We start from the raw sequence: 22,667 nt of genomic DNA, 5'->3' as shown, positions 1-22,667 counted from the left end.
ATCCCTCCTTTTCACCATCCATCTATCTCCAATTATTATTTATTTGTTTGTGCATCTCTTTTTACCATTTCAGTGAGCTTCAAATACACTAATGTTAAGTAGTTGCTTTAGCCTAAGACTAGACAAGATTTTGTCTAAATTCTATGTCTCATTAAACACCAAACATCATTGAATCTCTTGAGATGTATCCACAATGATACAATACTTCAAAATGCCCTGAGATCTACTAAGAGCCTTATTCAGTATCCCATATAGCAACTGTCATTCCAACACAAATCATAAAGAAAATTACTCTTCAGACTCATAATAGGATGGAGTGGTTTTTCTTTGTACTTAAGATGGTTTAAGGAACATACATGGTTCCTTAAACCTTTCTTGGTTGGCTTTGTCCTTTCCTACAAATTTATCACTCCCTGTTTACCTTCCTTCTTGAGCAAGCATGCTACAAAACTATTAGGATTCTTTATATGCCTTCACAAGTTCCAAGTGTTATCTATAAACAGCATTTCACTGACCTAGTGTCTATCACATTTCTTATTAAAATTTAGATAAAGGGCTTGGGATTGATCAAAAGGATAAAGCACTTGCTGTGGAAACATGAGGACCTGTGTATAGAACCCTAAGCTGGAAATTTTCACTTTGTCTGTAACCCAGCACTAACTGCATGGCAGGACAATAGAAATAGGACATCACTGGTCCTCTAGCTGCCAGCCTAGCGAAAAAATGGCTACCTCTGGTTCTGTGAGAAGACAATGTCAAGGAAGGACACCAAATGTCCTTCTTTGTCCTTTACATGTAAACATACATATCACACACACACACACACACAAACACACACATAAATAAATGATGATAGATAGATGACAGATGATAGATAAATGGATGGATGGATGGATGGATGGATGGATAGATAGATAGATAGATAGATAGATGATAGACAAACTTAGTTAAGTTTGCAGCTATTGAAAACTCTCCTTTTTATCAGTATCAATTTCACTTATACTTCTGGTTCAGTGTAAGCATGATGACCACATTTTCAATTCCTAACCTGGTGTGCCTGCCAATACTTACTATAGTAACAAACCCATAAGTGATGCTGAATTTTTTTGAATGATCAATTATTCCTGTCATAATGAAATAAGGCATTATCACACACAGTCTTCATTTTGCATGTTCTAGGTCATAAAATTCATTTAACTTATTTTTATGTTCTCAGCACCCTAAAATACCTGAAATATATTATGTAAATTGATATTTGATGAATTAACATAAAGCTACACCAAACACACACATTATTCAAAATAATTATTTTTAAGATTAAATACTGAAAACTTCATAATGTCTGTGCATATTAACGCAGAAACAAAAGTCAAGCTACAAAACCAAAATTCTGCCTAAATGTTCAATATAGCCAACCACAGCCAGTATGTGTTTTCATCAGCAAGGGAATCAGAGGCTTGATGAAACTTATTTGTCTTAGTCAGTAGTAGAAAAGGAAAAAATACAACATAAAAAGCTCCTAGCTAAAGATCTGAGTAATTAAAATGTTATAACCAAAACAATTTTATAAAATGCAATGTAGGTTATAGTAAGACACAGGAAAGCATAAATAATACATGCAATATAAATACATGCTTCCCATGCCCTCCATCCTATTCAGCTTAGCTGTCTGCAATACACTATACACCTTTAAAACTCTTGATTAGTAGATTAGCAGATGTTTTAACTTTCTTTTCATCTAAGCTAAGGATCTCTTCTTTTCCTTCTCATGTCTAAAGGCCATCAGCAAGATATTTTATAGCACTGAGATGCAGTTTTGTAGGAGAAATTATTCAACCTAGATATGCTGTAAAAGTATCTTTAATCAAAGAGTTCCATAATCTAGGAGTGATATTTTCTTTTGCACACTGGAAAACACAAACTTCTTTATTTATACATGCATGTAATATTGAATGAATACAGATGTCTCAAAAATGATTAAAGCAGAAATTAAAATGACCACTTGGACACTCTCATGACTATAGCTGGCAATTTATCATCCAGCCTAAATGACAAAGCAATGGTAGAGCCAGAAAACTCAGCTCTAACATTATACTGCCTACAAATAAAACTTGATTTACTCTAAAATGGACATATGTTTTCATTGGTGTCCAACCTTTACAAGTCAGAAATATATTCACAAATATTCAGATTCCAGGCTGATATAAAACAAGCAGAATCCCCAGGCTCACTGGCATTCAATCCATTTGGAGACAGACAACAACGGAGGTGGTCAAGTGTTCGTGAACTTGTCACCAACTTTAGATACTCATCACTTGAGCTGCTTCACTCACTAATGCTGCATGCTTAGTCTGTGTTGGCTGCTGAATTGCTCCAGCTTCATCTAGAGGCAGTTTATGGCTGATAGATTACACGCACACACACACACACACACACATGCACACTCTCTCTCTCCATATATATATATATATGTATATATATATATATGTATCAGAAGAAAAAGAAATGCCTTAACATTTCTTTTTACACATGAAGTAACTAAGACAGGTGACTTTACTAACATTTCCACTCAGTCACAGTGAGTAAGAAATTCTCTTCTGTGACTTAATGCAGGATGATTTATCAAGGCATATTTACAAAGGAGAAGTCTTGCGACCCTGAGTGCAGCAGTCATATTGGCCTCAGTTGTGTATGTTCATGCTTTTTAAATCGACAGATGAAAGTCAGTTTATCTTGAGAAGTGGCTTCTTGAGAAGAATCTGGTTTTCCATAATCCCTTAAGACTCTGTTCTACTTCTCTGAAATTTAAGTATTCTTATAGCATCTTTTCCACTCCAATAAAAGTACAGCAGAGGAAATCCCTCAGCAGGCCAGCAAGGAAGAAGCACCGAGACTCTGATTTTCTTTTTAGGTGATGGTGAGGAAAGAGCCTGAACTAACTTTAAAACCACTTTCATTGTTTGTATGTAGGCGCACAAATTAATTTTATCAATTTAACAAGTATTATCTTTTAAAAATAAATCCAAGTAATCTGCAACTTAATGAATTTTAAAAATGACCATTACAAAGCCTAGTACACAGTAGCAATACAATAATTGCTCCTTTTCGTCCTTCCCAAGGGTAACTGCCTGAATGCTTCCCTCCTGTGTTCATGACACTAGAGACTTGGGATTAAAATAATGGAGCACTTACACCCACTGAGAGCTTGTAAAATTCTGATTTCCAATTTTGTTGCATAGAAATTAACCTTCCTAAAGCAAATCATCTCCTTCATTCAGTGCTTTAATTAAGCCCAATATCTTCATGAATCTCAGTTATCTTTCACACATGACCTCTTCGGTTCCCTCATTGTTTCAGTTACTTGTTTTTTATTTGTTGATAATCTTCTCTGAGCCAATCTTATACTGAACACTGAAAACTAGAAGAAGGACTGAAACGCAGTTATGCTTGGTGCTATGAACAGTCATTGGACGAGAGTCAAGCAACTCTGAATCCAAAATAACTGATGACACTTTCCCAGAAGTGTCACACTCGTTAGAAAACAGTTTCTTCAGCACACTCAAGTATCTGCCCAAATATTATTCTACTCCATTTTTAATTGAAGTTGTCTACTTCAAAAAATGCATTTTAATGGTTTTAGAAAGACAGCTGTATCCTTTCTGATGGAAAAGCTTCCATATATTATACTTGAAAAAAAGTATTCTTCCAGCATGAAAACAATCTTGCTGCAATTATGGAATTGCATCACACAGCATAAAATATACTGATAATTAAAAGCTTCCATTAAAAAGTTACTAGAAGGTGAAAGCACATTCTAAAGACTTGAATGGTGAGCATAAAAATCACTGGTGCCTTACTGTCCTGTATGGTGCTTTGTATATCAGTGACAGGGACTGACTCGAAGCACGCACACCTGTTTTGATACAGACACATGTTAGAGACTGGTGCCTTCATCTCCTCTCAGATTCCTTGCTGCCAAGGCCTCCTTGCTGGCACCTTCATTGCTGTATATTAGCAGTATAAAAGAATGATATAATCATTGCAGCTTCCAAATTACTGCCAAGGAAGTCATTGTTACCCTGAATGTTGCTGCTCATCCTGAGTGCTGCAAAGGGCGTTCTGCTCTTTCCTTTAGGGACCTTAGAAGTGAAATGAGCCACGTGTCTCCACTATGACAGCCTGACTCTGGAAAGAAATATGCAAACAAGCCTGCAAATTTTTACTGAGTGCTCAATTAGTTCAACTTAGAAGTGAAATGTGCTTTCTGGATGAGATGTCATAAAACTGGGAGGGAAGACTAAGCAAGTCCTTAGTACAGACTGATGATTGCATCAACCAACTTCTTTTTAATGCATAAAATTTGTTTTATTTTTTAGATATGATCTCACAATACATAAAATTTAAGGTTAGGATTTTTTGTTATTTTTAAATGGAAGAGCATATATACATATTTTTTTTACTTTTTTTTTCTCCAGATTTATTTTGGTAAAAAAAATCAGATATAACCTTTCAAAAATTACATTAATGTTTAACATGCATTCAAATAACTTTCTTTTTTTCCAGTTTAAATTTAGATAAGAAACGAGGTTGCTTCACAAGTCAGTTCCAGGTCCCGCTCCCATTCCCTCCCCTCCTCCCGTGCCATCCCCCCAACCCCCCCCCCGTTATCCCCTCATTCCCCCAGGGAGGGTGAGGCCCTCCATGGGGGTGTCCATAGTCTGTCATTTCATATAGGGCAGGGCCTAGACCCTTCCCCAAGAGTTCAGGGTGAGAGTGCACCTCACATTGTTCTATGGGAGTCCAAAGTCCGTGTGTATACTTGGGATGGGTACTGATCTGCTGCCCAAGGCTCAATAGGTTCCCTAGGCCTCCTCATTGACACCCAAATTCAGGGGTATTGATCAGTCCCATGCTGGATTCCCAGGCTGATGCCTGGGATTCAAGAGTTAACCTTTGTCTGGTCAGCTGTTTCTGGGGGTTAAACCAGCCCAGTCTTAATCCCTTTGATCATCAGTCCTCCCTCTCTGTTACTGGCTTTCTTGAGTTCAGCTCAGTACTTAACCGGCCACTAAATGAAGTTTCTGTTTCCCAGACTCTCTGGCCATAGGATTGTAGGCTGGCACTCCCCAGATCTATGTCTAAAATCCATATATGAGAGAGTACATGCCATGTTTCTCTTTTTGTGACTGGGTTACCTCACTCAGGATGGTTTCTTCTAGTGTCATCCATTTGCCTGCGAATCTCATGATTCCATTATTTTTTTCTGCTGAATAGTACTCCATTGTGTAGATGTACCACATTTTCTCTATCCACTCTTCTGGTGAGGGACATCTAGGTTGCTTCCAAGTTCTGGCTATTACAAATAAAGCTGCTATGAACATAGTGGAACAGACATCTTTGTTGTATGAATGGGCATCTTTTGGATATATGCCTAAGAGTGGAGTTGCTGGGTCATGTGGTAGGTTTATTCCCATTTTTCTGAGGAATCTCCATACTGATTTCCAAAGTGGCTGAACCAGTTGGCACTCCCACCAGCAATGGAGGAGTGTTCCCCTTTCACCACATCCTCTCCAGCATAAATTGTCATTGGTGTTTTTGATTTTAGCCATTCTGACAGGAGTGAGATGGTATCTCAGAGTTGTTTTGATTTGCATTTCCCGGAGTGTTCCTCTTTCTCCACATCCTCTGCAGCATAGAGTGTCATTGATGTTTCTGATTTAGCCATTCTGGCCAATGTAAGATGGTATCTCAGAGTTGTTTTGAGTTGCATTTCCCTGATGGCTAAGGATGTTGAGCACTTTTTAAAATGTCTTTCAGCCATTTATATTCCTCTATTGAGAATTCTCTACTTAGTTCTGCACCCCATTTTTCCATTGGATCATTTGGTGTTTTGGGGGCTAGCTTCTTGAATTCATTGTATATTTTGGAGATCAGGCCTCTGTCAGACGTGGTGTTGTTTAAGATCTTTTTCCATTCTGTGGGCTGCTGTTTGTCTTTTTGACTGTGTTCTTACAGAAGCTCCTCAATTTAGGAAGCCTGATTTATTAATTGTCTATATTAGTGTCTGTGCTATTGGTGTTATGTTCAGGAAGCAGTCTCCTGCACCAATTCGTTCAAGCGTACCCCCACTTTCTCTTCTAAGTCATTCAGTGTGACTGGATTTATGTTGAGGCCTTTGATCCTTTTGGACTGAAGTTTTGTGCATGGCTATAAATATGGATCTGTATGCAGTTTTCTGCATGCCAGCATCCAGTTACACCAGCACCACTTGTTGAACATACTTTCTTTTTTCCATTGTATGACTTTAGCTTCTTTGGCAAAGATCAGGTGTTCATACGTGTATGGGTTAATATCACGGTTTTCAATTCAATTCAGTTGGTCTACCTGTCTGTTTTTGTGCCAATATCAAGCTGTTTTCAGAACTATAGCTCTATGATAGAACTTGAAGTAAGAGATTGTGATGCCTCCGACATTACTTTGTTGAACAGGGTTGTTTTGGCTATCCTGGGTCTTTTTTTCTGTATAAATTTGAGAAATGTTCTTGCAAGGTCTGTGAAAAATTGTGCTGGGATTTTAATGAGGATTATTGAATCTATAGAGTGCTTTTAACAAGATTGCCACTTTTACTGTATTGATCCTACCTATCGAAGAATATGGGAGATCTTTCCATTTTCTGGTATCTTCTTTAATTTCTTTCTTTAAGGAAACAAAGTTGTTACTGTACAGTTGTTACTTTCACTTCTTTGGTTAGCATTATTCCAAGATATTTTATGCTCCTTGTGGTATTGTAAAGGGTGATGTTTCTCTGATTTCTTCAGCCCATTTATCATTTGTATGCAGTAGGGCTAATGATTTTTTAGTTAATTTTGTATCCTTTCACTTTGCTGAATGTATTTATCAGCTGTAGGAGTTCTCTGGTAGAGTTTTTTGGGCCACTTATATAAAGTATCATATCATCTGCAAATAATAAAGGCTTGAATTCTTCCTTACCAATCTGTGTCCCCTTGATCTCCTTTTGTTGTCATATTACTCTAGCTAGAACTTCAAATACAATATTAAAGAGATATGGAGAGAGTTGTCAGCCTTGTTTTGTTTCTAATTGTAGAGGAATCGCGTTGAGTTTCTCTCCATTCAGTTTGATGTTGGCTGTTGGTTTGCTGTATGTTGCTGTTATTGTGTTTAGGTATGTTCCTGTTATTCCTGGTCTCCCCAAGACATTTATCATGAAGGGGTGTTGGATTTTATCAAAGGATTTTTCAGCATCTAGTGAGATGATCATATGGTTTTTCTTTTTCAGTTTGTTTATATGTTGGATTACATTGATGGATTTTTGTATGTTAAATCATCCCTGCATCCCTGGGATGAAGCCTACTTGATCATGATGCATGATTTTTCTGATGTGTTCTTGGATTGTATTTGCTAGTACTTTGTTGACTACTTTTGCATCAATGTTCATGAGGGATATTGGTCTGTAGTTGTCTTTCTTAGTTGTGTCTTTCTGTGGTTTGGGTACCAAAATAATTATAGCTTTGTAAAAAGAGTTTGGCAGTGTCCCTTCTGCTTCTATTGTGTGAAACAATTTGGGTAGTACTGGTATTAGCTCTTCTTTGAATTTCTGGTAGAATTCTGCACTGAAACCATAGGACTCTAGGCTTTTTTTGTTTGTTTGTTTGGGAGATTTTTGATGACTGCTTCTATTTCATTGGGGGTTATAGGTCTATTTAAATTGTTTATGTGTTCTTAATTTAATTTTGGGAAATGATGTGGATTCCCTAGATTTTGATGGTGTTATATTGGTCTTTCTGTTGTTGAGTGAGTTCTTCCACTGTTGTCTTTCCATTCCTTCCTTAAGTGGGTTCAGGTGGGGATTTCTCCCTTCCCTCTGGTCTCCCGGTGGTATTTGTGGGCCAAGACTTCAGTGTCTGCAACTGTGGATGATCTGGACTCTCCTGGTAATCTCCTCAGTTAAGGAGAGTGATTAGGGGGTGGTCAAGACTCAAGTAGAGGGAAAAGGGTGGAGAGCAGATGGCAAGGGTGGAGGTGGGAGCAAGTGTGGGTTGTGGCCAGACTCAGGGTGGTCCTTCCTGCCAGGGCAGGTCCACTCTACTAGAGAAGCAGGGAGTTGGGGCCCAAGAAGAGCCCACATCCTCCTCACTCCCCAACTTCTAGTGGCACTGTCCAGAGCATCTTCCAGGAAGACGTCTGAGAAACAGAAAGTCTGTAATTGTGGTATAATTGAAGTGAAATATTTTTTCACAATTTGAATTTCAACTTGCTGTTGAGACTAAATCAGTGACTTTCTGTGCTGTAACAAACTCACCATTTAGAATCTAAAAAATAGCATTTACATATTAATAATGTATTATAATGCCTTAAGGGTATAAATTAATCAGTGTTGGCCCAGCATGCTTTTTATACCATCTGATTGAGACATTTTCAAATCAGAACATAAAGAGATTGTTATTTGAGTATCAAAAAAGTAAATTATAGGAAGAAAGAAGATTGCTGAATTGATATAGCCTGACTTAGTGAAGTTTTGAAATATTCTCAGAATTTTAAGAGAACTTATTTTTATTCATGTGGTTGACTGTTGTGACATATTCATACACTGTGTGAAAATGTATTGCTATGATTGGTGTAGTAGGAATGGTACTCTGCTCCAGTCTGATCGTAGTAGATATACTGACAGCATCATTATATACATTAGTTAAAAATCTTAATATCCAATAGTTAGGCAGGAGGTATAGGAGGGTAGAGAAAGGAAGTACAAGGAATTGGGGTGAGAGAGACAAAGAGAGAGAGAGAGATGTCAGGTGACAAAGAACAAGTAAGACATTCAGGAGTAGGTAGCAGTCACAAGCCATGTGGCAGCATGTAGATTAATAGAAATGTGTTATGTTAATAAGAACTAGTAAGGAACAGGTCTAAGCTATAGACTGAGCTTTCCCATTAGATATACTGACAGCATCAGCATATACATTAGTTAAAAATAATGACTATGAAAATAAGAATGTTTCCCTGATTAAACACCCCCCCACACAATGCATCCTGTTAGTTGGGAAAAATATAGTCTCATTATTCAATTGTTAACTAATCCATAGAGTTATAATGGCAATTGTTTTTTTTCAGAAGGATTATTTAGATTTCTATGCCATGATAACTAGCAATTTTCTGAACTGAGCTTTAATTAAATACTAGTGACGAGTTAATGCCCAGTCAAAGGGAGGGGGAAATACACATAGGGGCCTCCAGAGACTAGCAGAGACTGAAAATATGGAAATTGGGTGACAGAATCAACTTAGGGACCAAAGGAGGTTTTCTTTATGTCTTTGAGCCAGTCAACCCACATTCTTCTACCCTCTCTTCTTTCTTGATTTACTTCAACAGAAATCTTGATTTTATTCCTCAAAATAATACTGAGTGTTTGGACTATTTAAGCTTAGAGCTGAATACACAATGGCCAAGCTACTGCTCCTTTCAAAGGGTAGGTAGAGCTTCAGAGAAAATAAAAACAATTTTGTATGTTTAGACAGAACTGTAAAAGCCTATGGAACAGAGAATCAGAGACAGGCTTTAGCAGCTGACATTTCTCCTGAAAGAGTAGAGAGGATGTGTGTGTGTGTGTGTGTGTGTGTGTGTGTGTGTGTGTGTGTGTGTGTGTAACAGCAATTGTAAAAAAAAAGAAGGGGGCTGTGAATTTGAAGGAGAGTAGGGATGGGTATATGGGAGGACTCAGAGTAGGAAAGAAATAAATATCACAACTAAATTATAATCTTGAAATAAGAAAATTGAATATACATCAAATATAAAATAATTAAAAATTATAGAGAACAGTCTTGCCGTGGGAAATGTAAAGACGGCCGGTGTAAGCACACCAAGTGAAATGTAAAGCAAATTGCAGAAAGAGAAGCTATATCCTCCTGTCTTATCCACATTACTGTGGATATAGCAGAAAGTCATAGGCATTTTAAGTGAGCATCATATGCAATACTACTTATGTCATTTGATCTACAGACAGTAACTTAGGGGAAAGAAATAGGAAACTTGCTCTAGAAGATCTTCATAGCCGACTGGACAACCCAATAGCAACACTGCTATGAGGAAGAAAAGGGAAATAAATAGTATTTTAGATATTTGAATGCATACCTGAAAAGGTTGGCTCATGACCTACATGATGGAAGAGAAGAAAACTACTAACTGAGAATGTTTTAGCAGGTTTTTGTTTCACTGGAATGGAATAAAAGAGAGAATCGGCCTATAGAGGAGGTAAAGAGTTCTATGTGCCCACCCACCGGCCTGGATGTTTGGTTCCAAAGAGATAACCAAAGGGATATTGGTCGTGTTAGTGTTTTAGTCTGAAGCTTGTAGGGAAGAAAGGAACTTGAGTAGGCCTTGTAAAAAACAATGGAGTTATTCAAAAAATGAAGGTATGTGTATGACGGCACGCTGTTTTTGTGTCTAAAACCTGGTTAGACAGGGACATGAAAGGAAAGGAAACTTAAGATCAACTGTCAAAATAGAAGGGACTCAGAGAAGTGTGTGTGTCGGGGGGATCCAAGGAAACACTGAGGGTAGTGGTGAACTCCAGCATACAGACATGGGCTTCTTTTGCTCAGATTCCCCATGCTACGTTTGGCAGAAATACTTAGCATCTGCATTACCGCTTGTGCTATTTTCAAACCCTGTCATTTCTCCGCATTCATTCAATCTTTCATTTCATTGTTTTGAATTTTTTATTGTGTACATGTAAGGTTTATAAGAGGTAGCACATGTTCACAAACTATATAGATGCATTTGTTTGCTTGCTTGGGGACTTTCTGTTGTTTAAGGGTTCACTTCATTTTGTTTTCTGTTTCCTTACCAGTTTCATTCCTGTTTGTAATGGATTTGCATCTCTCCCCACACGCCTCTCTCACCCACTTCCTCCTCTGTCTGCAACTCTTCTTTCCAATGTATGTTACTCATGAAACAGAGTTTTCTGACTCTCCTGAAACTTGTGATGCTCCTGCTTTGCTTTTACTGGTGCTAGAATTGCAGAAGTGATCCATTAATACAAGCTTTTTCATTGACTTTGTGATAGTTTTGTGTACATCTGTTGTATGTATGTACATGCATGTGATATGGGAGTTCATGTGTGTGTTTGTACATCAGATGCCCACAGCATGACTCCATTTTCAAACCAGGATGTGGTAATTCACAACTTGTGTGCATGCATTTGATTAATATTTCTAAAATCTATGAAACAGTTTTGAATCTATTGCTGTTAGTACACAAAATTATTAATATTCTTTTGAGATTTTATATACATGTACATTATTGTATTTTTCCCATCCCTCCACAAATAGTGCTTATTTCTTCTCTCCCTTATACATCATTAAAACTAAATACTACATATTGTTAAGTTTTAGCTTCTTTTTCCTTACCCAAATCCTTTTTGATGGCAACAAGAGCGATAAAGATTATTTTATTCAGCGCTTCAAATTTCACAGATGATAACAAATATAAAGTTTTCAAAACCTCAATATGAAGGAAAATATTCAACTCTTGTAGAGACTTTTAGTATGTGGTAAATGTCATTAATATGAGGTGATCTATCATGACCATATAGCAATGAGGAAGATGCCTCAGGAGTTCAACCTATGCAAAGGCCTATAATCTGTTCTAGATTCAGTTGAACTTGGCCTGTGACCTACATCAATCTCATGAGCAGGTTATCTTACTCTTATGTTCTTAGGGTTGTAAACATGTTTAGCCTCTGTTATTAGTTGACATGCTTCTCCTCAAGCAGCTGACTGTCTCTTCTCTATAATTGTTTTATTTAGTATATTCTATTTGTGGTAGCTAAGGTTAGTATAACCCCTTCTGATATTAATAGGCAGGGTTCTTTTCTTGATAGTACATCATTGTTGAAAATAAGCTTAAACGTTAGTAAATATTTATGAGATACATTTGCTATATGCAATGTTTAATCATCATAGTATTCATTGAGCCTATAAGTAGTAAAGTAATTTTGTTTCAATATAATAGTCATGAAATAATAAAGTCTCTCTAGGAGAATGCTGAAGTATGACATGTAAAATGTCTCTTGATAATATTTTGGTTTATTAATTCACTTACTATTTCAGAAAATGTATCACTCAGCTTGCAAAACTACAAAGAAATGCATGAGGATGCATAGAGATGGGCAACATCAGAAATTATAATGCACATAGCTAAAGAAATTCTACCTTCTAAAAACTTGCACAGTATTATAGCATAAGAGGAGGGGTGTTATTTCATCTTAATAAGACTAAGGAAAGCTTGATAACAAATTGAATGTCTATGGCACTAGGATGAAAAAATCCATAGGAAGCTTATTTTAAATGTCTTCTTTCTGATCCTTCACCAAACAAATTTAGTGAAGTTTTTATGTTAGAACAAAGTCCTAGAACCATAGGCAAAGACTTAACTTCAAGACACTTCTGTTTTTGTAACAAACAGATTTACTAAAACAGTTAAAAGTAGTTATTTTTAAGACATTGCAAATTTTATTTTAATTGTGTATGTATGTATGGGACTATGTACATGAATATTATGTTCATTGAGGCTAGAGGAAACCATAATATCTCTTGGAGTTGCAAGTCATGTGGATGTCTATTTGCAAAAGCAATAACTATATACTCTTAAACACTGGCTTTATCTCCAGCCTTCGTATGTTTGATTTTTAAAATGTTATTAGTTGAGAGCCAAGGCAGATAACTCATTCAGTTAAATGCTTGTTCTGCAATCATGAGGATCTGAATTTGAATTCGCCCACTCATTTAAGTGGGAGATATGGCTGGATCCTTAGGGTATTTAACCAGTATTTCGAATCACTAGATTCGATAAACCTAAAAAATCAAAACAACAAATTATAGAGATATTCTACTGGCATGGTAAATTTCCATAGAAATTAAGTTATCCCAGGAATAGAACTAGTAGCAGGTAATCAAGAATAAATAGGAACAGGAAGGTGATGTATCTCCTTCCCAGAGACTTAATGAATATGTACTCATTGAGACACTGTACCAAGAACTGACATGAATTCAAATATGAAGTCACTGTACCAGTAAGAATTTGTAAATGCTATAGGGCCCATGGCAGAGAATGCATAGAACAAAAATCATCACAGAGTTACTTTCACATGAGTTTTCTCCTCAAATTTATAACATGATATTTTTTCTGAAAGTTCAAGACCAAAGATTCATAGTCACCTATAGAAACGATATCAGCATATACAGTCATAGACACCTACCGATATATTATCACCACTTAAATTCATAGACACATATGGATGCATTAACACCACATACATTCATAGACACGTATAGATACACATATATATTTATGGTAAGGTCTAATAAATTATACTGTAGGTTATAAATATAAAATATCTATAGTATATATCATAGATGCTTAACTAGGACAGTTAAATAGTACTTAGTAATATGTAATATTATTGCTTAATAACTTTTAATATTATTCCTACTGATTTAGTGGTAGTTGGAACTTAGCTATGGCTGAGGAAGAGGAGTTTGTTCCTTTTCTCTTCATATCAACCAGGCTTCTAGGTTCATCAGAAGAAAGATTAGAGTTCTCAGTGTGGAGACGATAAAGTTATTGTAAAGCAAATTGCATTGACAAGGAATCTGGACTGATTAAGTGTGTCATAAAACATGTGAAAAGGACAGATACACAGATTGTCAGACAAAATAATAGATTTGAAGTAGATGGCACAGTTAGAAGATGGGACATGTGAACATAGAAATTACATTACTTTTGTCAGTGTCATGTTCAGAGGAAACTCCATTTTCCCAAATTCTGGTGGTTAGACAAAAGCACCATCATTCAGGACTTGTGAAGGGGGTTTGTCCCTTCTAAAAGAACATTTCCCTTATCACTGGCAAAAAGGAAAAAGGGCTACCTGTGGTGCCAACTAGCACACCAAAGCACATGCTGACCTCCAGGCTTCCTCAGTTTCACAAGTATGCCCTCCAGGATTCATGCTAGCACCCTAGCTCTCTGCTGCTCCTTTCACCTCTTCTCCTATGCTGAATTTCCCTAGGCACAGGCTACTCTTTTCTCCTTATAACCCTCCTGTTTCTGCTATGTTCCCCTTTGGTTCTCCGTCACACCCTGCCTTTTCCCCACACTCTCTTTGTGTTCATCTTTTGCTCTCCCTGACCCCTTTTCTATCTCTCTACTCTGCTCCTGCTTTTCTCAAGGCCAAGTCTATTGGCTGTCAACCATGTTCAGTCTACTACCTTCTCTGTCTCTACTATGGATTCTTCCAGATACCTCTGGATGCTTTCTTCCTCATATCTACAATAAAAGCCTTCTTCTTAACCATTCCATGGAGTGACATACCTTAAGTTTTTTTTATAGTCAGTACTGTTGCAAAGTATTGACAAGAAGTAACTTGTGGGAGAAAGTATTTGTTTAGGTTTACATATCAAGGAAAACAATCCATTATGTTGGGAAAAGCATGAAGGCAAGAGCAGGAGACCATGGGTCACATTACACCGGCACTTAAGAAGCAATATGAAAAGAAGTAAGTTTGGATGATAAAACCTCCAAGCCTGTCCACAGTGACCAACTTCCTCCATCAAAGCTGCACCTCCTGAAGGTACTATTATCTTCCCAGATGGCATTGAGGAGCAAGTGTTCAACTGTTCTGGGGAACATTTCATATTCAAGCTATAACATAAGACATTTAAAAGCCCAAAATTAAATGACTTCATCTGTGTTTTGAGAAAAGTGGGGAGTATAACATGGGAAATGTGAAGGTGTGCCAAATTTTAAAGAAATGGGTGTCAAGACATACCCATAACAAAGGAAGACCAGCTCTGTGGCATGGACAATGGAAGCATTTGAAAGACTCATCTAAACATGTCAAAGCACAGCTGAGGGTTCCACCAGAACAGAAGTCAAAAGTGAGTGATCAGCGATGAAGATTTAGGATGAATAAGCATGAAATCGATCAATAGGAAAGTATGTGAAACGAAGTCTCCCAAAGGAGGAGACTGTGAGCAGTTAGTGAACATGGAAGCAACAAAGGACAGAAGTTATTTGCCTTAATAAAGTTGAGCTTCAAATACATTTAGAAAAAGCTCTTAAAAAGGAAAATTGAAAATAAAATATAAGGGTAAAAACTATGAAGAACACTTACCTTCACTTGGTCCACACTGCTGTGGGTATCAAATTCAATACATATCTTCTAAATCATGTCACTTTACTTGAATATGATACAAATAATCACGAAGTATGCCATAATTTGATGTAGTTTGTCATCTGGAATGTGCATGTGGAGTGAAATTGGGCAACTACCTGATGAGAAGACATGTTTAAATCACTCACACTATCAGGTATAGGGTGAATGGACCTTCATCATGTGTTTATATTATGGGCTAATTTACATAATACATGATCCAGATTATCTTGTTAATGAAGGAAAAATATGGAATGTGCACTTAAAATTATGATTGCATTATTTCATTGAACACCTCATTCTAATTAGTGTTTACATCTCCAAATATATGTCAACCTGATATCTCCACCTTTACTCAGTGACTATGCAATAATTATTGTTTCTTATTTCATTTTAAAAACTAAAATTCAATTTTCTTTTTACTTTCACAATATATTTTATTAAGCTTAGTTTACCCTTAAATTATGGCACATTTATATACTTTTATGCATACTGTTGAAATACTTATTTGTATGCTAAGTAACAGCAGATGATATGAGAGATAATCAAACACTGTTTGATTTAGTGCTTTTGAAGTTAAATTTAAAATAAATATGTAAATGACTAGGCTATTAAATTTGAATCTATTGAACCAAACCCTACATTGTTCAGAGTTTCACATGAAGATTATAACATTGAACATTTGACTATTCTTACACATTAAAGACACAATAACCCTCAGTTGCCAAGCTAGGGTTCTAGATTAAAACGGGGGTAATGTTTAAAAGAATAACACTATAAACAGAAATTTGCAAAGGTATGTGGATGACAGAATTCATCCGCAACCAAATGTTATTCAGTATGTATTTAGTATATTTTCAAAGTAAGAGTAATAGAAGCAAAATGACATATAGCTAAAAAATATCTGATTATGTATCATGATAAACATGAATAGAAACAGATGATGAGGATTAAAAACAAGAAGTTATGAAGTTTGTAAAATCCTAGTAAAATAAATTGAAGTGAGCTCAATAATATGGTAAATGCCAGAGCAATGGGAAGTCGTGAGCTTGCACTGAAAGCATGTGGAGGGCTAAAGAGAACTTTCTGAGAAGTGCCTCAAGTTTAAGGCTCTGTTCAGTCCCTAACTTCTTACAAAAAGAGCTTATGTTTTGTATAAATGAAAACTGGAGTGCTCCTGGATTTTTTTGTAGGATATAAGGGCAGAAGAGATTATGTACCCATTCTAGCTCACCAAGAGTTCCCATACAGAAATTCTGGAGAAATTCTTGATTTCCTGGAGACATACTGTGGGAAAAACAGTGTTCTTACTTCTTCTGAATATGTTTTAAAACCTGCATGTAGGTTCAGTAGCAAAATGGAAGCTGGAGTTGAAGACTTGAATTATAACCACAATCATGAATGAGATAACTTGCACCAAGCATTACATAAATTGGACCATAATATAAACATATTTTTCGGTAGAATAAAATAGAAGATTTTTGAACCATAGACTGGGGATGCAATTCAGTGGTTGAATGCATGATTAACATAGGTATAAAATCTGGGTTCAATGGCCAGAACCCAAAAGCAAATTTAAACAAACTAAAAAAAAAAAGTGAATTGAGTCACATTTCTAAGTGATGAAATCAGCCTAAAACTTGTGTGAAAACTATAACATATGAAGCAAATGAGTTCAGCTCTGACTGCTCCATTCACATAAATGCATATCAGGTGTTGGAGGGACATCACAAGTTTGGCTCCTGGTCTATAACATGAGTTACTGGATCACTGAAGCTATGGAAATTGAAGTGTATGGAAACCCAATATGCCCATGTTTCCATTATGACAGCCATATATCTTGCAAGAAAATTATGGCCAGTTGCACTGTCTGAACATGCCTTCTAGAATGGTTTGTGTGTTCCAAAGGTTAATTAATTCCTAGGGGAGGACAGACTTACAAATGGATGACCTTCCTCGACAGATTTCTTCACAAACCACTACAGTGGCTATAGAAGTGGCATCTTTTATGTAGAATTTAAACAAATTACATCTTAGCTTTAAATCAATGGAGGCATTTTATTTTCTAGAATTTTGCTGTGTAATTTAATAATAGAATTATTTGAACTAAAACTATGCATAGAAACTGGTGTCAAAAATACTATTTTTTCCTTCATGTACCTTCATAGGATGCAGGTTTATATGCTCTCATTGAATTTTTGCCATATTATATTTTCATCATTTATGCCAACGAGATAAAAATTTCTGATGTTCTATTATCTCTAAAAATAAGACAAAATACTTTGCCTAAGTAGTCAGGCTAAACAGTGAAATATCAGGATTTGTGCTTATTTAAAAGGTCAACAATTTTATTCTTATATTTCCATGGCAAAGACATTTTGGGCATGTCAACTGAAATATAGTCTTTGGTCCTTTAATACACCATATTGTTTTTAAAAATGTCCCATGCACATCACTTAAAGATGAGTAACACATCAACTTTCTGGTCATTTTTTATAGTCTCCTGTTATAACATTTATTCTTCATCTATGATTTTAAGTGAAAAACAAATAGAAATAAAAGAAACTATCTAGATTTCTTCCAAAATTTCAGAAATTGTAGGATACAGATAAAGATGTTAGTATATATTTCTAGAACTTTCAACATTTTAATAAAAAATTCTTCACTTAGTGATGCTGAAAATATAACCCAGTTAAAAGCACTTGGTGATCTTGCAGGGGACCCGGGTTCAATTCTCAGTACCCACATTACAGGTATCTCACAGTTATCTGTAACTCTAGTTTTAGAAGATCTTAGTCCCCTAAAGAATTTACAGTACAGATTTGTTTTACTGTAGACACACACACACACACACACAGAGACAGAGAGAGAGAGAGAGAGAGAGAGAGAGAGAGAGAGAGAGAGAGAGAGAAAGAGAGAGAGAAAGAGAAATTAATGTCACCCAAGACATTTTTTTAACGTGAAGATGAGAATAGGTCACCTAAGTTTGTTTCAAAAATCAGCCATGCCATGATAAGCAGCATACCTTTGAAAAAGAATATAAAGAGACTATCATTTCATAGGAGTGCAAAAAAAAAAAGGTATTCTCTTTCTCCTGGCAGGACTGGCTCAGGATTTTGAACAACTATTTTAAGGTTATAGCAACACAGTTGCTCCTGGTTCACTCAGTTGCTTATCTACCCTAAAAATGATTTTCCTCTCAAACCCAGTTTCTATATTCAAATATGAATCAAGCAGACTTCAGGGTTGTGACAAAAGATGGAATTAATACAGAGTAAAGTTATGAATAAAGAGTTAATGATTTGTTTATCAAATTCAGTCTTAGATGAGGCAAGCACATAGCTTAGGAAACAGTTGATTTTTTCTTTCATTTCTACTAATAAAACAAGTCTAAGAACATTATTATAGTTTTCAGGCTAGAACAAATACAGAGAAAATTATATCTGTCATTCTTAAAATCTTGGAGCATGACATTTGATCTATTTGAGAGTACCATATATTTCTTACTTTAATAAATTTTCTCTTTAGTTCAAATTGGCTTCTTAGTGCAGGATTTTAATTCAACCCAGCATCATGAAAGGCTTGGCTGTCAGCACAAACTCAAGAACTCACAATTGACTGTACGATAAATGCCCACTTTTCCTGTGTTCCTTATAATAAATTGCTAACATTTTAGTGATTTTCTTTTAAACTTTCACAGGCTGTGGACTTCAAGTGGCCAGTATAACAATTGGTGATGGCCTTCTCTGTCTCTTTCTCCCCCAGTCTGTTCCCAGTATTCTAGAGGAGTGTTTGCCATTTTTGGACTCTATGACAAGAGGTCAGTGCACACCTTGACCTCATTCTGCAGTGCCCTACACATCTCCCTCATCACACCCAGCTTCCCCACTGAAGGGGAGAGCCAGTTCGTACTGCAGCTAAGGCCTTCCTTGAGAGGTGCACTCCTGAGCCTGCTGGATCACTATGAATGGAACTGTTTCGTCTTCCTGTATGACACAGACAGGGGTAAGTCCTATCCTATATTAGAGAAGATCGAACCTTCAGTCTGAGATGTCTTTGTATCATTTATGTTACTTAGCAAAAGCATTTTGATCCTTAATGTTTCTAAAACCACAGAGAGTAGTTTGGGCACATTATCAATGTTTTAATTTCAACTCCCAAAGTTGATCATTTAAAATGATTCTAGCATGGTGTGGTAACTTCCCCTTTTGATCACAGTGCTTGTGAGGCAAAGACAGAGGCAGGTGGATCTCCCTGATTTGTAGCCTGGCCTAAGAAGCAAGTTCCAAGCCAGCTGGAGTTACACAGTTAGACCCTGTCTCAAAGCAAAGAGAAACAAGTAGATTCTTATTTCAGATCAAATTGGCTCTTGATGTTTGTTAAATTTAGGCCGTAGAGAAAAACAAACCAAGGTGCTTTTCATCTACCAGTGGCAACTGTCCCAGAACACTCTTTGATTTCTGGTTCACCAAACTTCGTGCAAACATTTCAACTGAATGACTCTATTGCTAATTCTCCAGCAGATACCAGTGGGGTGTTCACTAGATCAATCAGTTCCACAGCTGTGTGTCTAAAGAATGCTTCAGATCTCAGAGATGAAGGCTCAATCACAGTGAGATAGCCTCTTGCCTCAGATGCCACCCACAAACTGTAGGCTGTTTATCTGTGCTTTTGACTAACCAGCTTCGAGTACATATTTATCATGCTGCATATTGGGGTTCTAGTGACTGTCTCATTCTGCTTGATTAATTAGAAAGATCAAATCACAGAACTCAGGATCACTTTGCTTACGTCTTATATACTTGTAACATTATATAATTGTTCCAAGGAGAGAGAGATGTTTGGCAAAGCATAGAGGAGAAATTTTTCCTTTGGCTTGCTTTGGCATGCCTTCTTTGGTCCGTTTCATTTCTGGTGAGCATTATATTTGCGGAAATGGTTTTTGCCCATTGCATAACATATTTTCATAAATCTAACAAATAATTTTGTAGATGGTATTGTTTATATGTGTCCTATCTCAAAACAGTTCGGTGCCCAGGGTGGTGATGGATAGATAAAAGAATTTGTTTGTGTAGGTGAGGGTTGCGTCATATTGTTCTATATCTACTTTAGGAACTCTACTGCATGTGTGCTTTTGTTTTAAAACATGTGTAAAACTCATTAAATGCTGTTTTAAAAATAACACAAAGAGGGTTGCTCTCTCTGCCTGGACTCTTAGGGAAGTGCCTGGACCCTACCCTGAGTGAAATGATAGACTCTAGATATCCGCTATGCAGAAGGAATTGGCAAAAGGGTGGGAGGATGGGGAGGATGGTGGGGGTGTGCGGGAGGAGGGGAGGGAGAGGGAACTGGGATTGACATGTTAAACAAGCTATTTAAAATTAAAATAAAAAAAGAAGAAAATAATAATAATATAGGAGGGTGGCATAGCAGTTAATGCTAAAGGAAATTAACATATTCGTATCAACTCATATCAAAGTAAAAGTACTAATACCAGCTCTTTTGTTGAAACCCCTTCCAGATGGAATTAAAGGTGTATAGGAAAGGGTGTCCTCAAAGATGGACACAGAACTTTTAGTGTGTATAATAATATCATAAGTGCCATCATATTCATCTTCTCAATCTTACGCTACCAATTACTACACTTGCTAACTTTCTGATATCAGCTTCTTCTTTAGAAACCCTTTCAGATAGGACTATAATGGCATAGGTCAGGAGTGGCCACACCTGGTTGAATTCATCTGTGACACATAAAGGTGCCATTCTCATCTTACTCTTCTCCATTTCTGGTTACTAATTACCACACTTCCTAACATTCAGATTTCTACCAGGACTCTGATGATTGACTTCACAACCAAATTTTATAGACAAAATTAGGAATGATGATAAAACTAAGATAAATGGCAAGTGGAGAAAAATGAGTTTAGAATCTTTCAGATTCTATGCAAGTATAATATGAGAAAGGATGAATTATTCATCCTTAATACTTCACTGAAGTATTTCCTAGACCAGGGAAAGAAAATCTTCCCAACCCATAAACTAAACACAAAACTTCCTGAAGTCTGTAATTCTCTATTAGTCTCTCATGAAAACACTCAAGCAATTATCTGTATTATAATAATGAACTCATCAGGAGTTAGGATACATTTTTATAATAAATACAAACACATTTAGTTATAAACATTTACTTACACATTTGCTGTCAGATGCCAAGTATGAGGATAATCCATTCACAAAACAGGAAGATAACCTTATGTGTAACTTCACCTTCCTGCTTGTTCAAGGAGAGCAAGAGAGCCAAGAAAGATGAGGGTATGTAAAAAGTCACAGAGAGCCTTGTAACTGAGTTAGGAACAGTAGGCAGAAATGGGCAAGGAACCTCTTTCTCTCCATAGCAGAACTTTAGATGTGATGTTCACTTTCTGCCATACTTAACTCAGAGGTCCACTGGCTGGTTCCACCTTGGGTTAAAAAGGGAACAATGGGTTAAGAATAGAAAGGGTGAAGTCAATTCAGTGAGCCTCCCTATTGTAGAAAAATAGAGATCCATGCTTTCCTGTTGCATTGTACTGTTTCTGATTAAGATTGGAGGAGTTACATTGAAGAAGAGGGGAAGAAAGAATGTAAGAGTTAGTAAGAAGATAGGAAGAAGCCAGGCATTGGTGGTGCACGCCTTTAATCCCAGCACTAGGGAGACAGAGGCTGGTGGATCTCTGTGAGATCAAGGCCAGCCTAGTCTACAGAGCGAGTTCCAGGACAGCCTCTAAAACAGTAAGGAGAAACCCTGTCTCAAAAAACACCAAAGAAGAAGAAGAAGAAGAAGAAGAAGAAGAAGAAGAAGAAGAAGAAGAAGAAGAAGAAGAAGAAGAAGAAGAAGAAGAAGAAGAAGAAGAAAGGCCACAGAGCCTTAGAAAGGATAGGGAGGGGTAAGGGAGAGAGAGTTGGCAGAGACAAAGGGTGCTAGAGAGATTCCAGCAGAAAGTAATCAGAACACATTGTATTCTGGTATTAACTTATCAAACAATAAAATTAATAAAATATTGCAGTGATGAAAATTTTGGAGGATTTGGAGGTAAAGGCTGAATGTTACCCTGAATGAAAGCTATAATCTAAGAAGGACTGCCAAAGAAGGTGATTGAGCAAAGACCAGTGAACAATGGCAATGGTGGTCACAGAAAGAATAAAGCAGAGTAAATAGCAAAACAAGCGGCCAGTTGACAGATAGTCCTGAGGATGAATCGGTGCCTTCAGTGAAGGTTTGCTTCAGGCAGCCTTCTAAGCATTTGCTAGCTTAGTGTGCCCTAAATGGGAAAACAAGGGTAGTGCAAGTCAATCCCTGTGAACGACTCTGCTGTGTCAGTCTGGTTGACATCTGTCTTAACTAATCTTCTATTGCTGTGGAAAGACACCATGACCAAGGAATCCTTATAAAAAAAAGTAT

At 36.8% G+C, this 22,667-nt stretch overlaps 1 protein-coding gene across 11 annotated transcripts in view; it reads left to right on the top strand.

Annotated features, from left to right (window-relative positions):
• Gria4 (glutamate ionotropic receptor AMPA type subunit 4) overlaps positions 1–22,667 on the top strand; it is a 361,933-nt gene that overhangs the window by 97,816 nt on the left and 241,450 nt on the right. For all 11 annotated transcript variants that reach the window (XR_005872745.1, XR_005872746.1, XM_040734754.1 and 8 more), the window contains exon 4: positions 18,992–19,231. Coding sequence is in view for 9 of the 11 variants with exons in the window: in XM_040734754.1 (XP_040590688.1) it covers positions 18,992–19,231 (240 nt within the window). In the remaining 2 variants the exon portion in view is untranslated. The remainder of the gene's footprint in view (positions 1–18,991; positions 19,232–22,667) is intronic.

This window comes from Mesocricetus auratus, unplaced genomic scaffold (assembly GCF_017639785.1).
Source record: "Mesocricetus auratus isolate SY011 unplaced genomic scaffold, BCM_Maur_2.0 Super-Scaffold_100040, whole genome shotgun sequence".
Lineage (NCBI taxonomy): Eukaryota > Metazoa > Chordata > Mammalia > Rodentia > Cricetidae > Mesocricetus > Mesocricetus auratus.
Note: the sequence above shows the minus strand (reverse complement) of the source record. Positions and strands in the feature narration are given on the sequence as shown.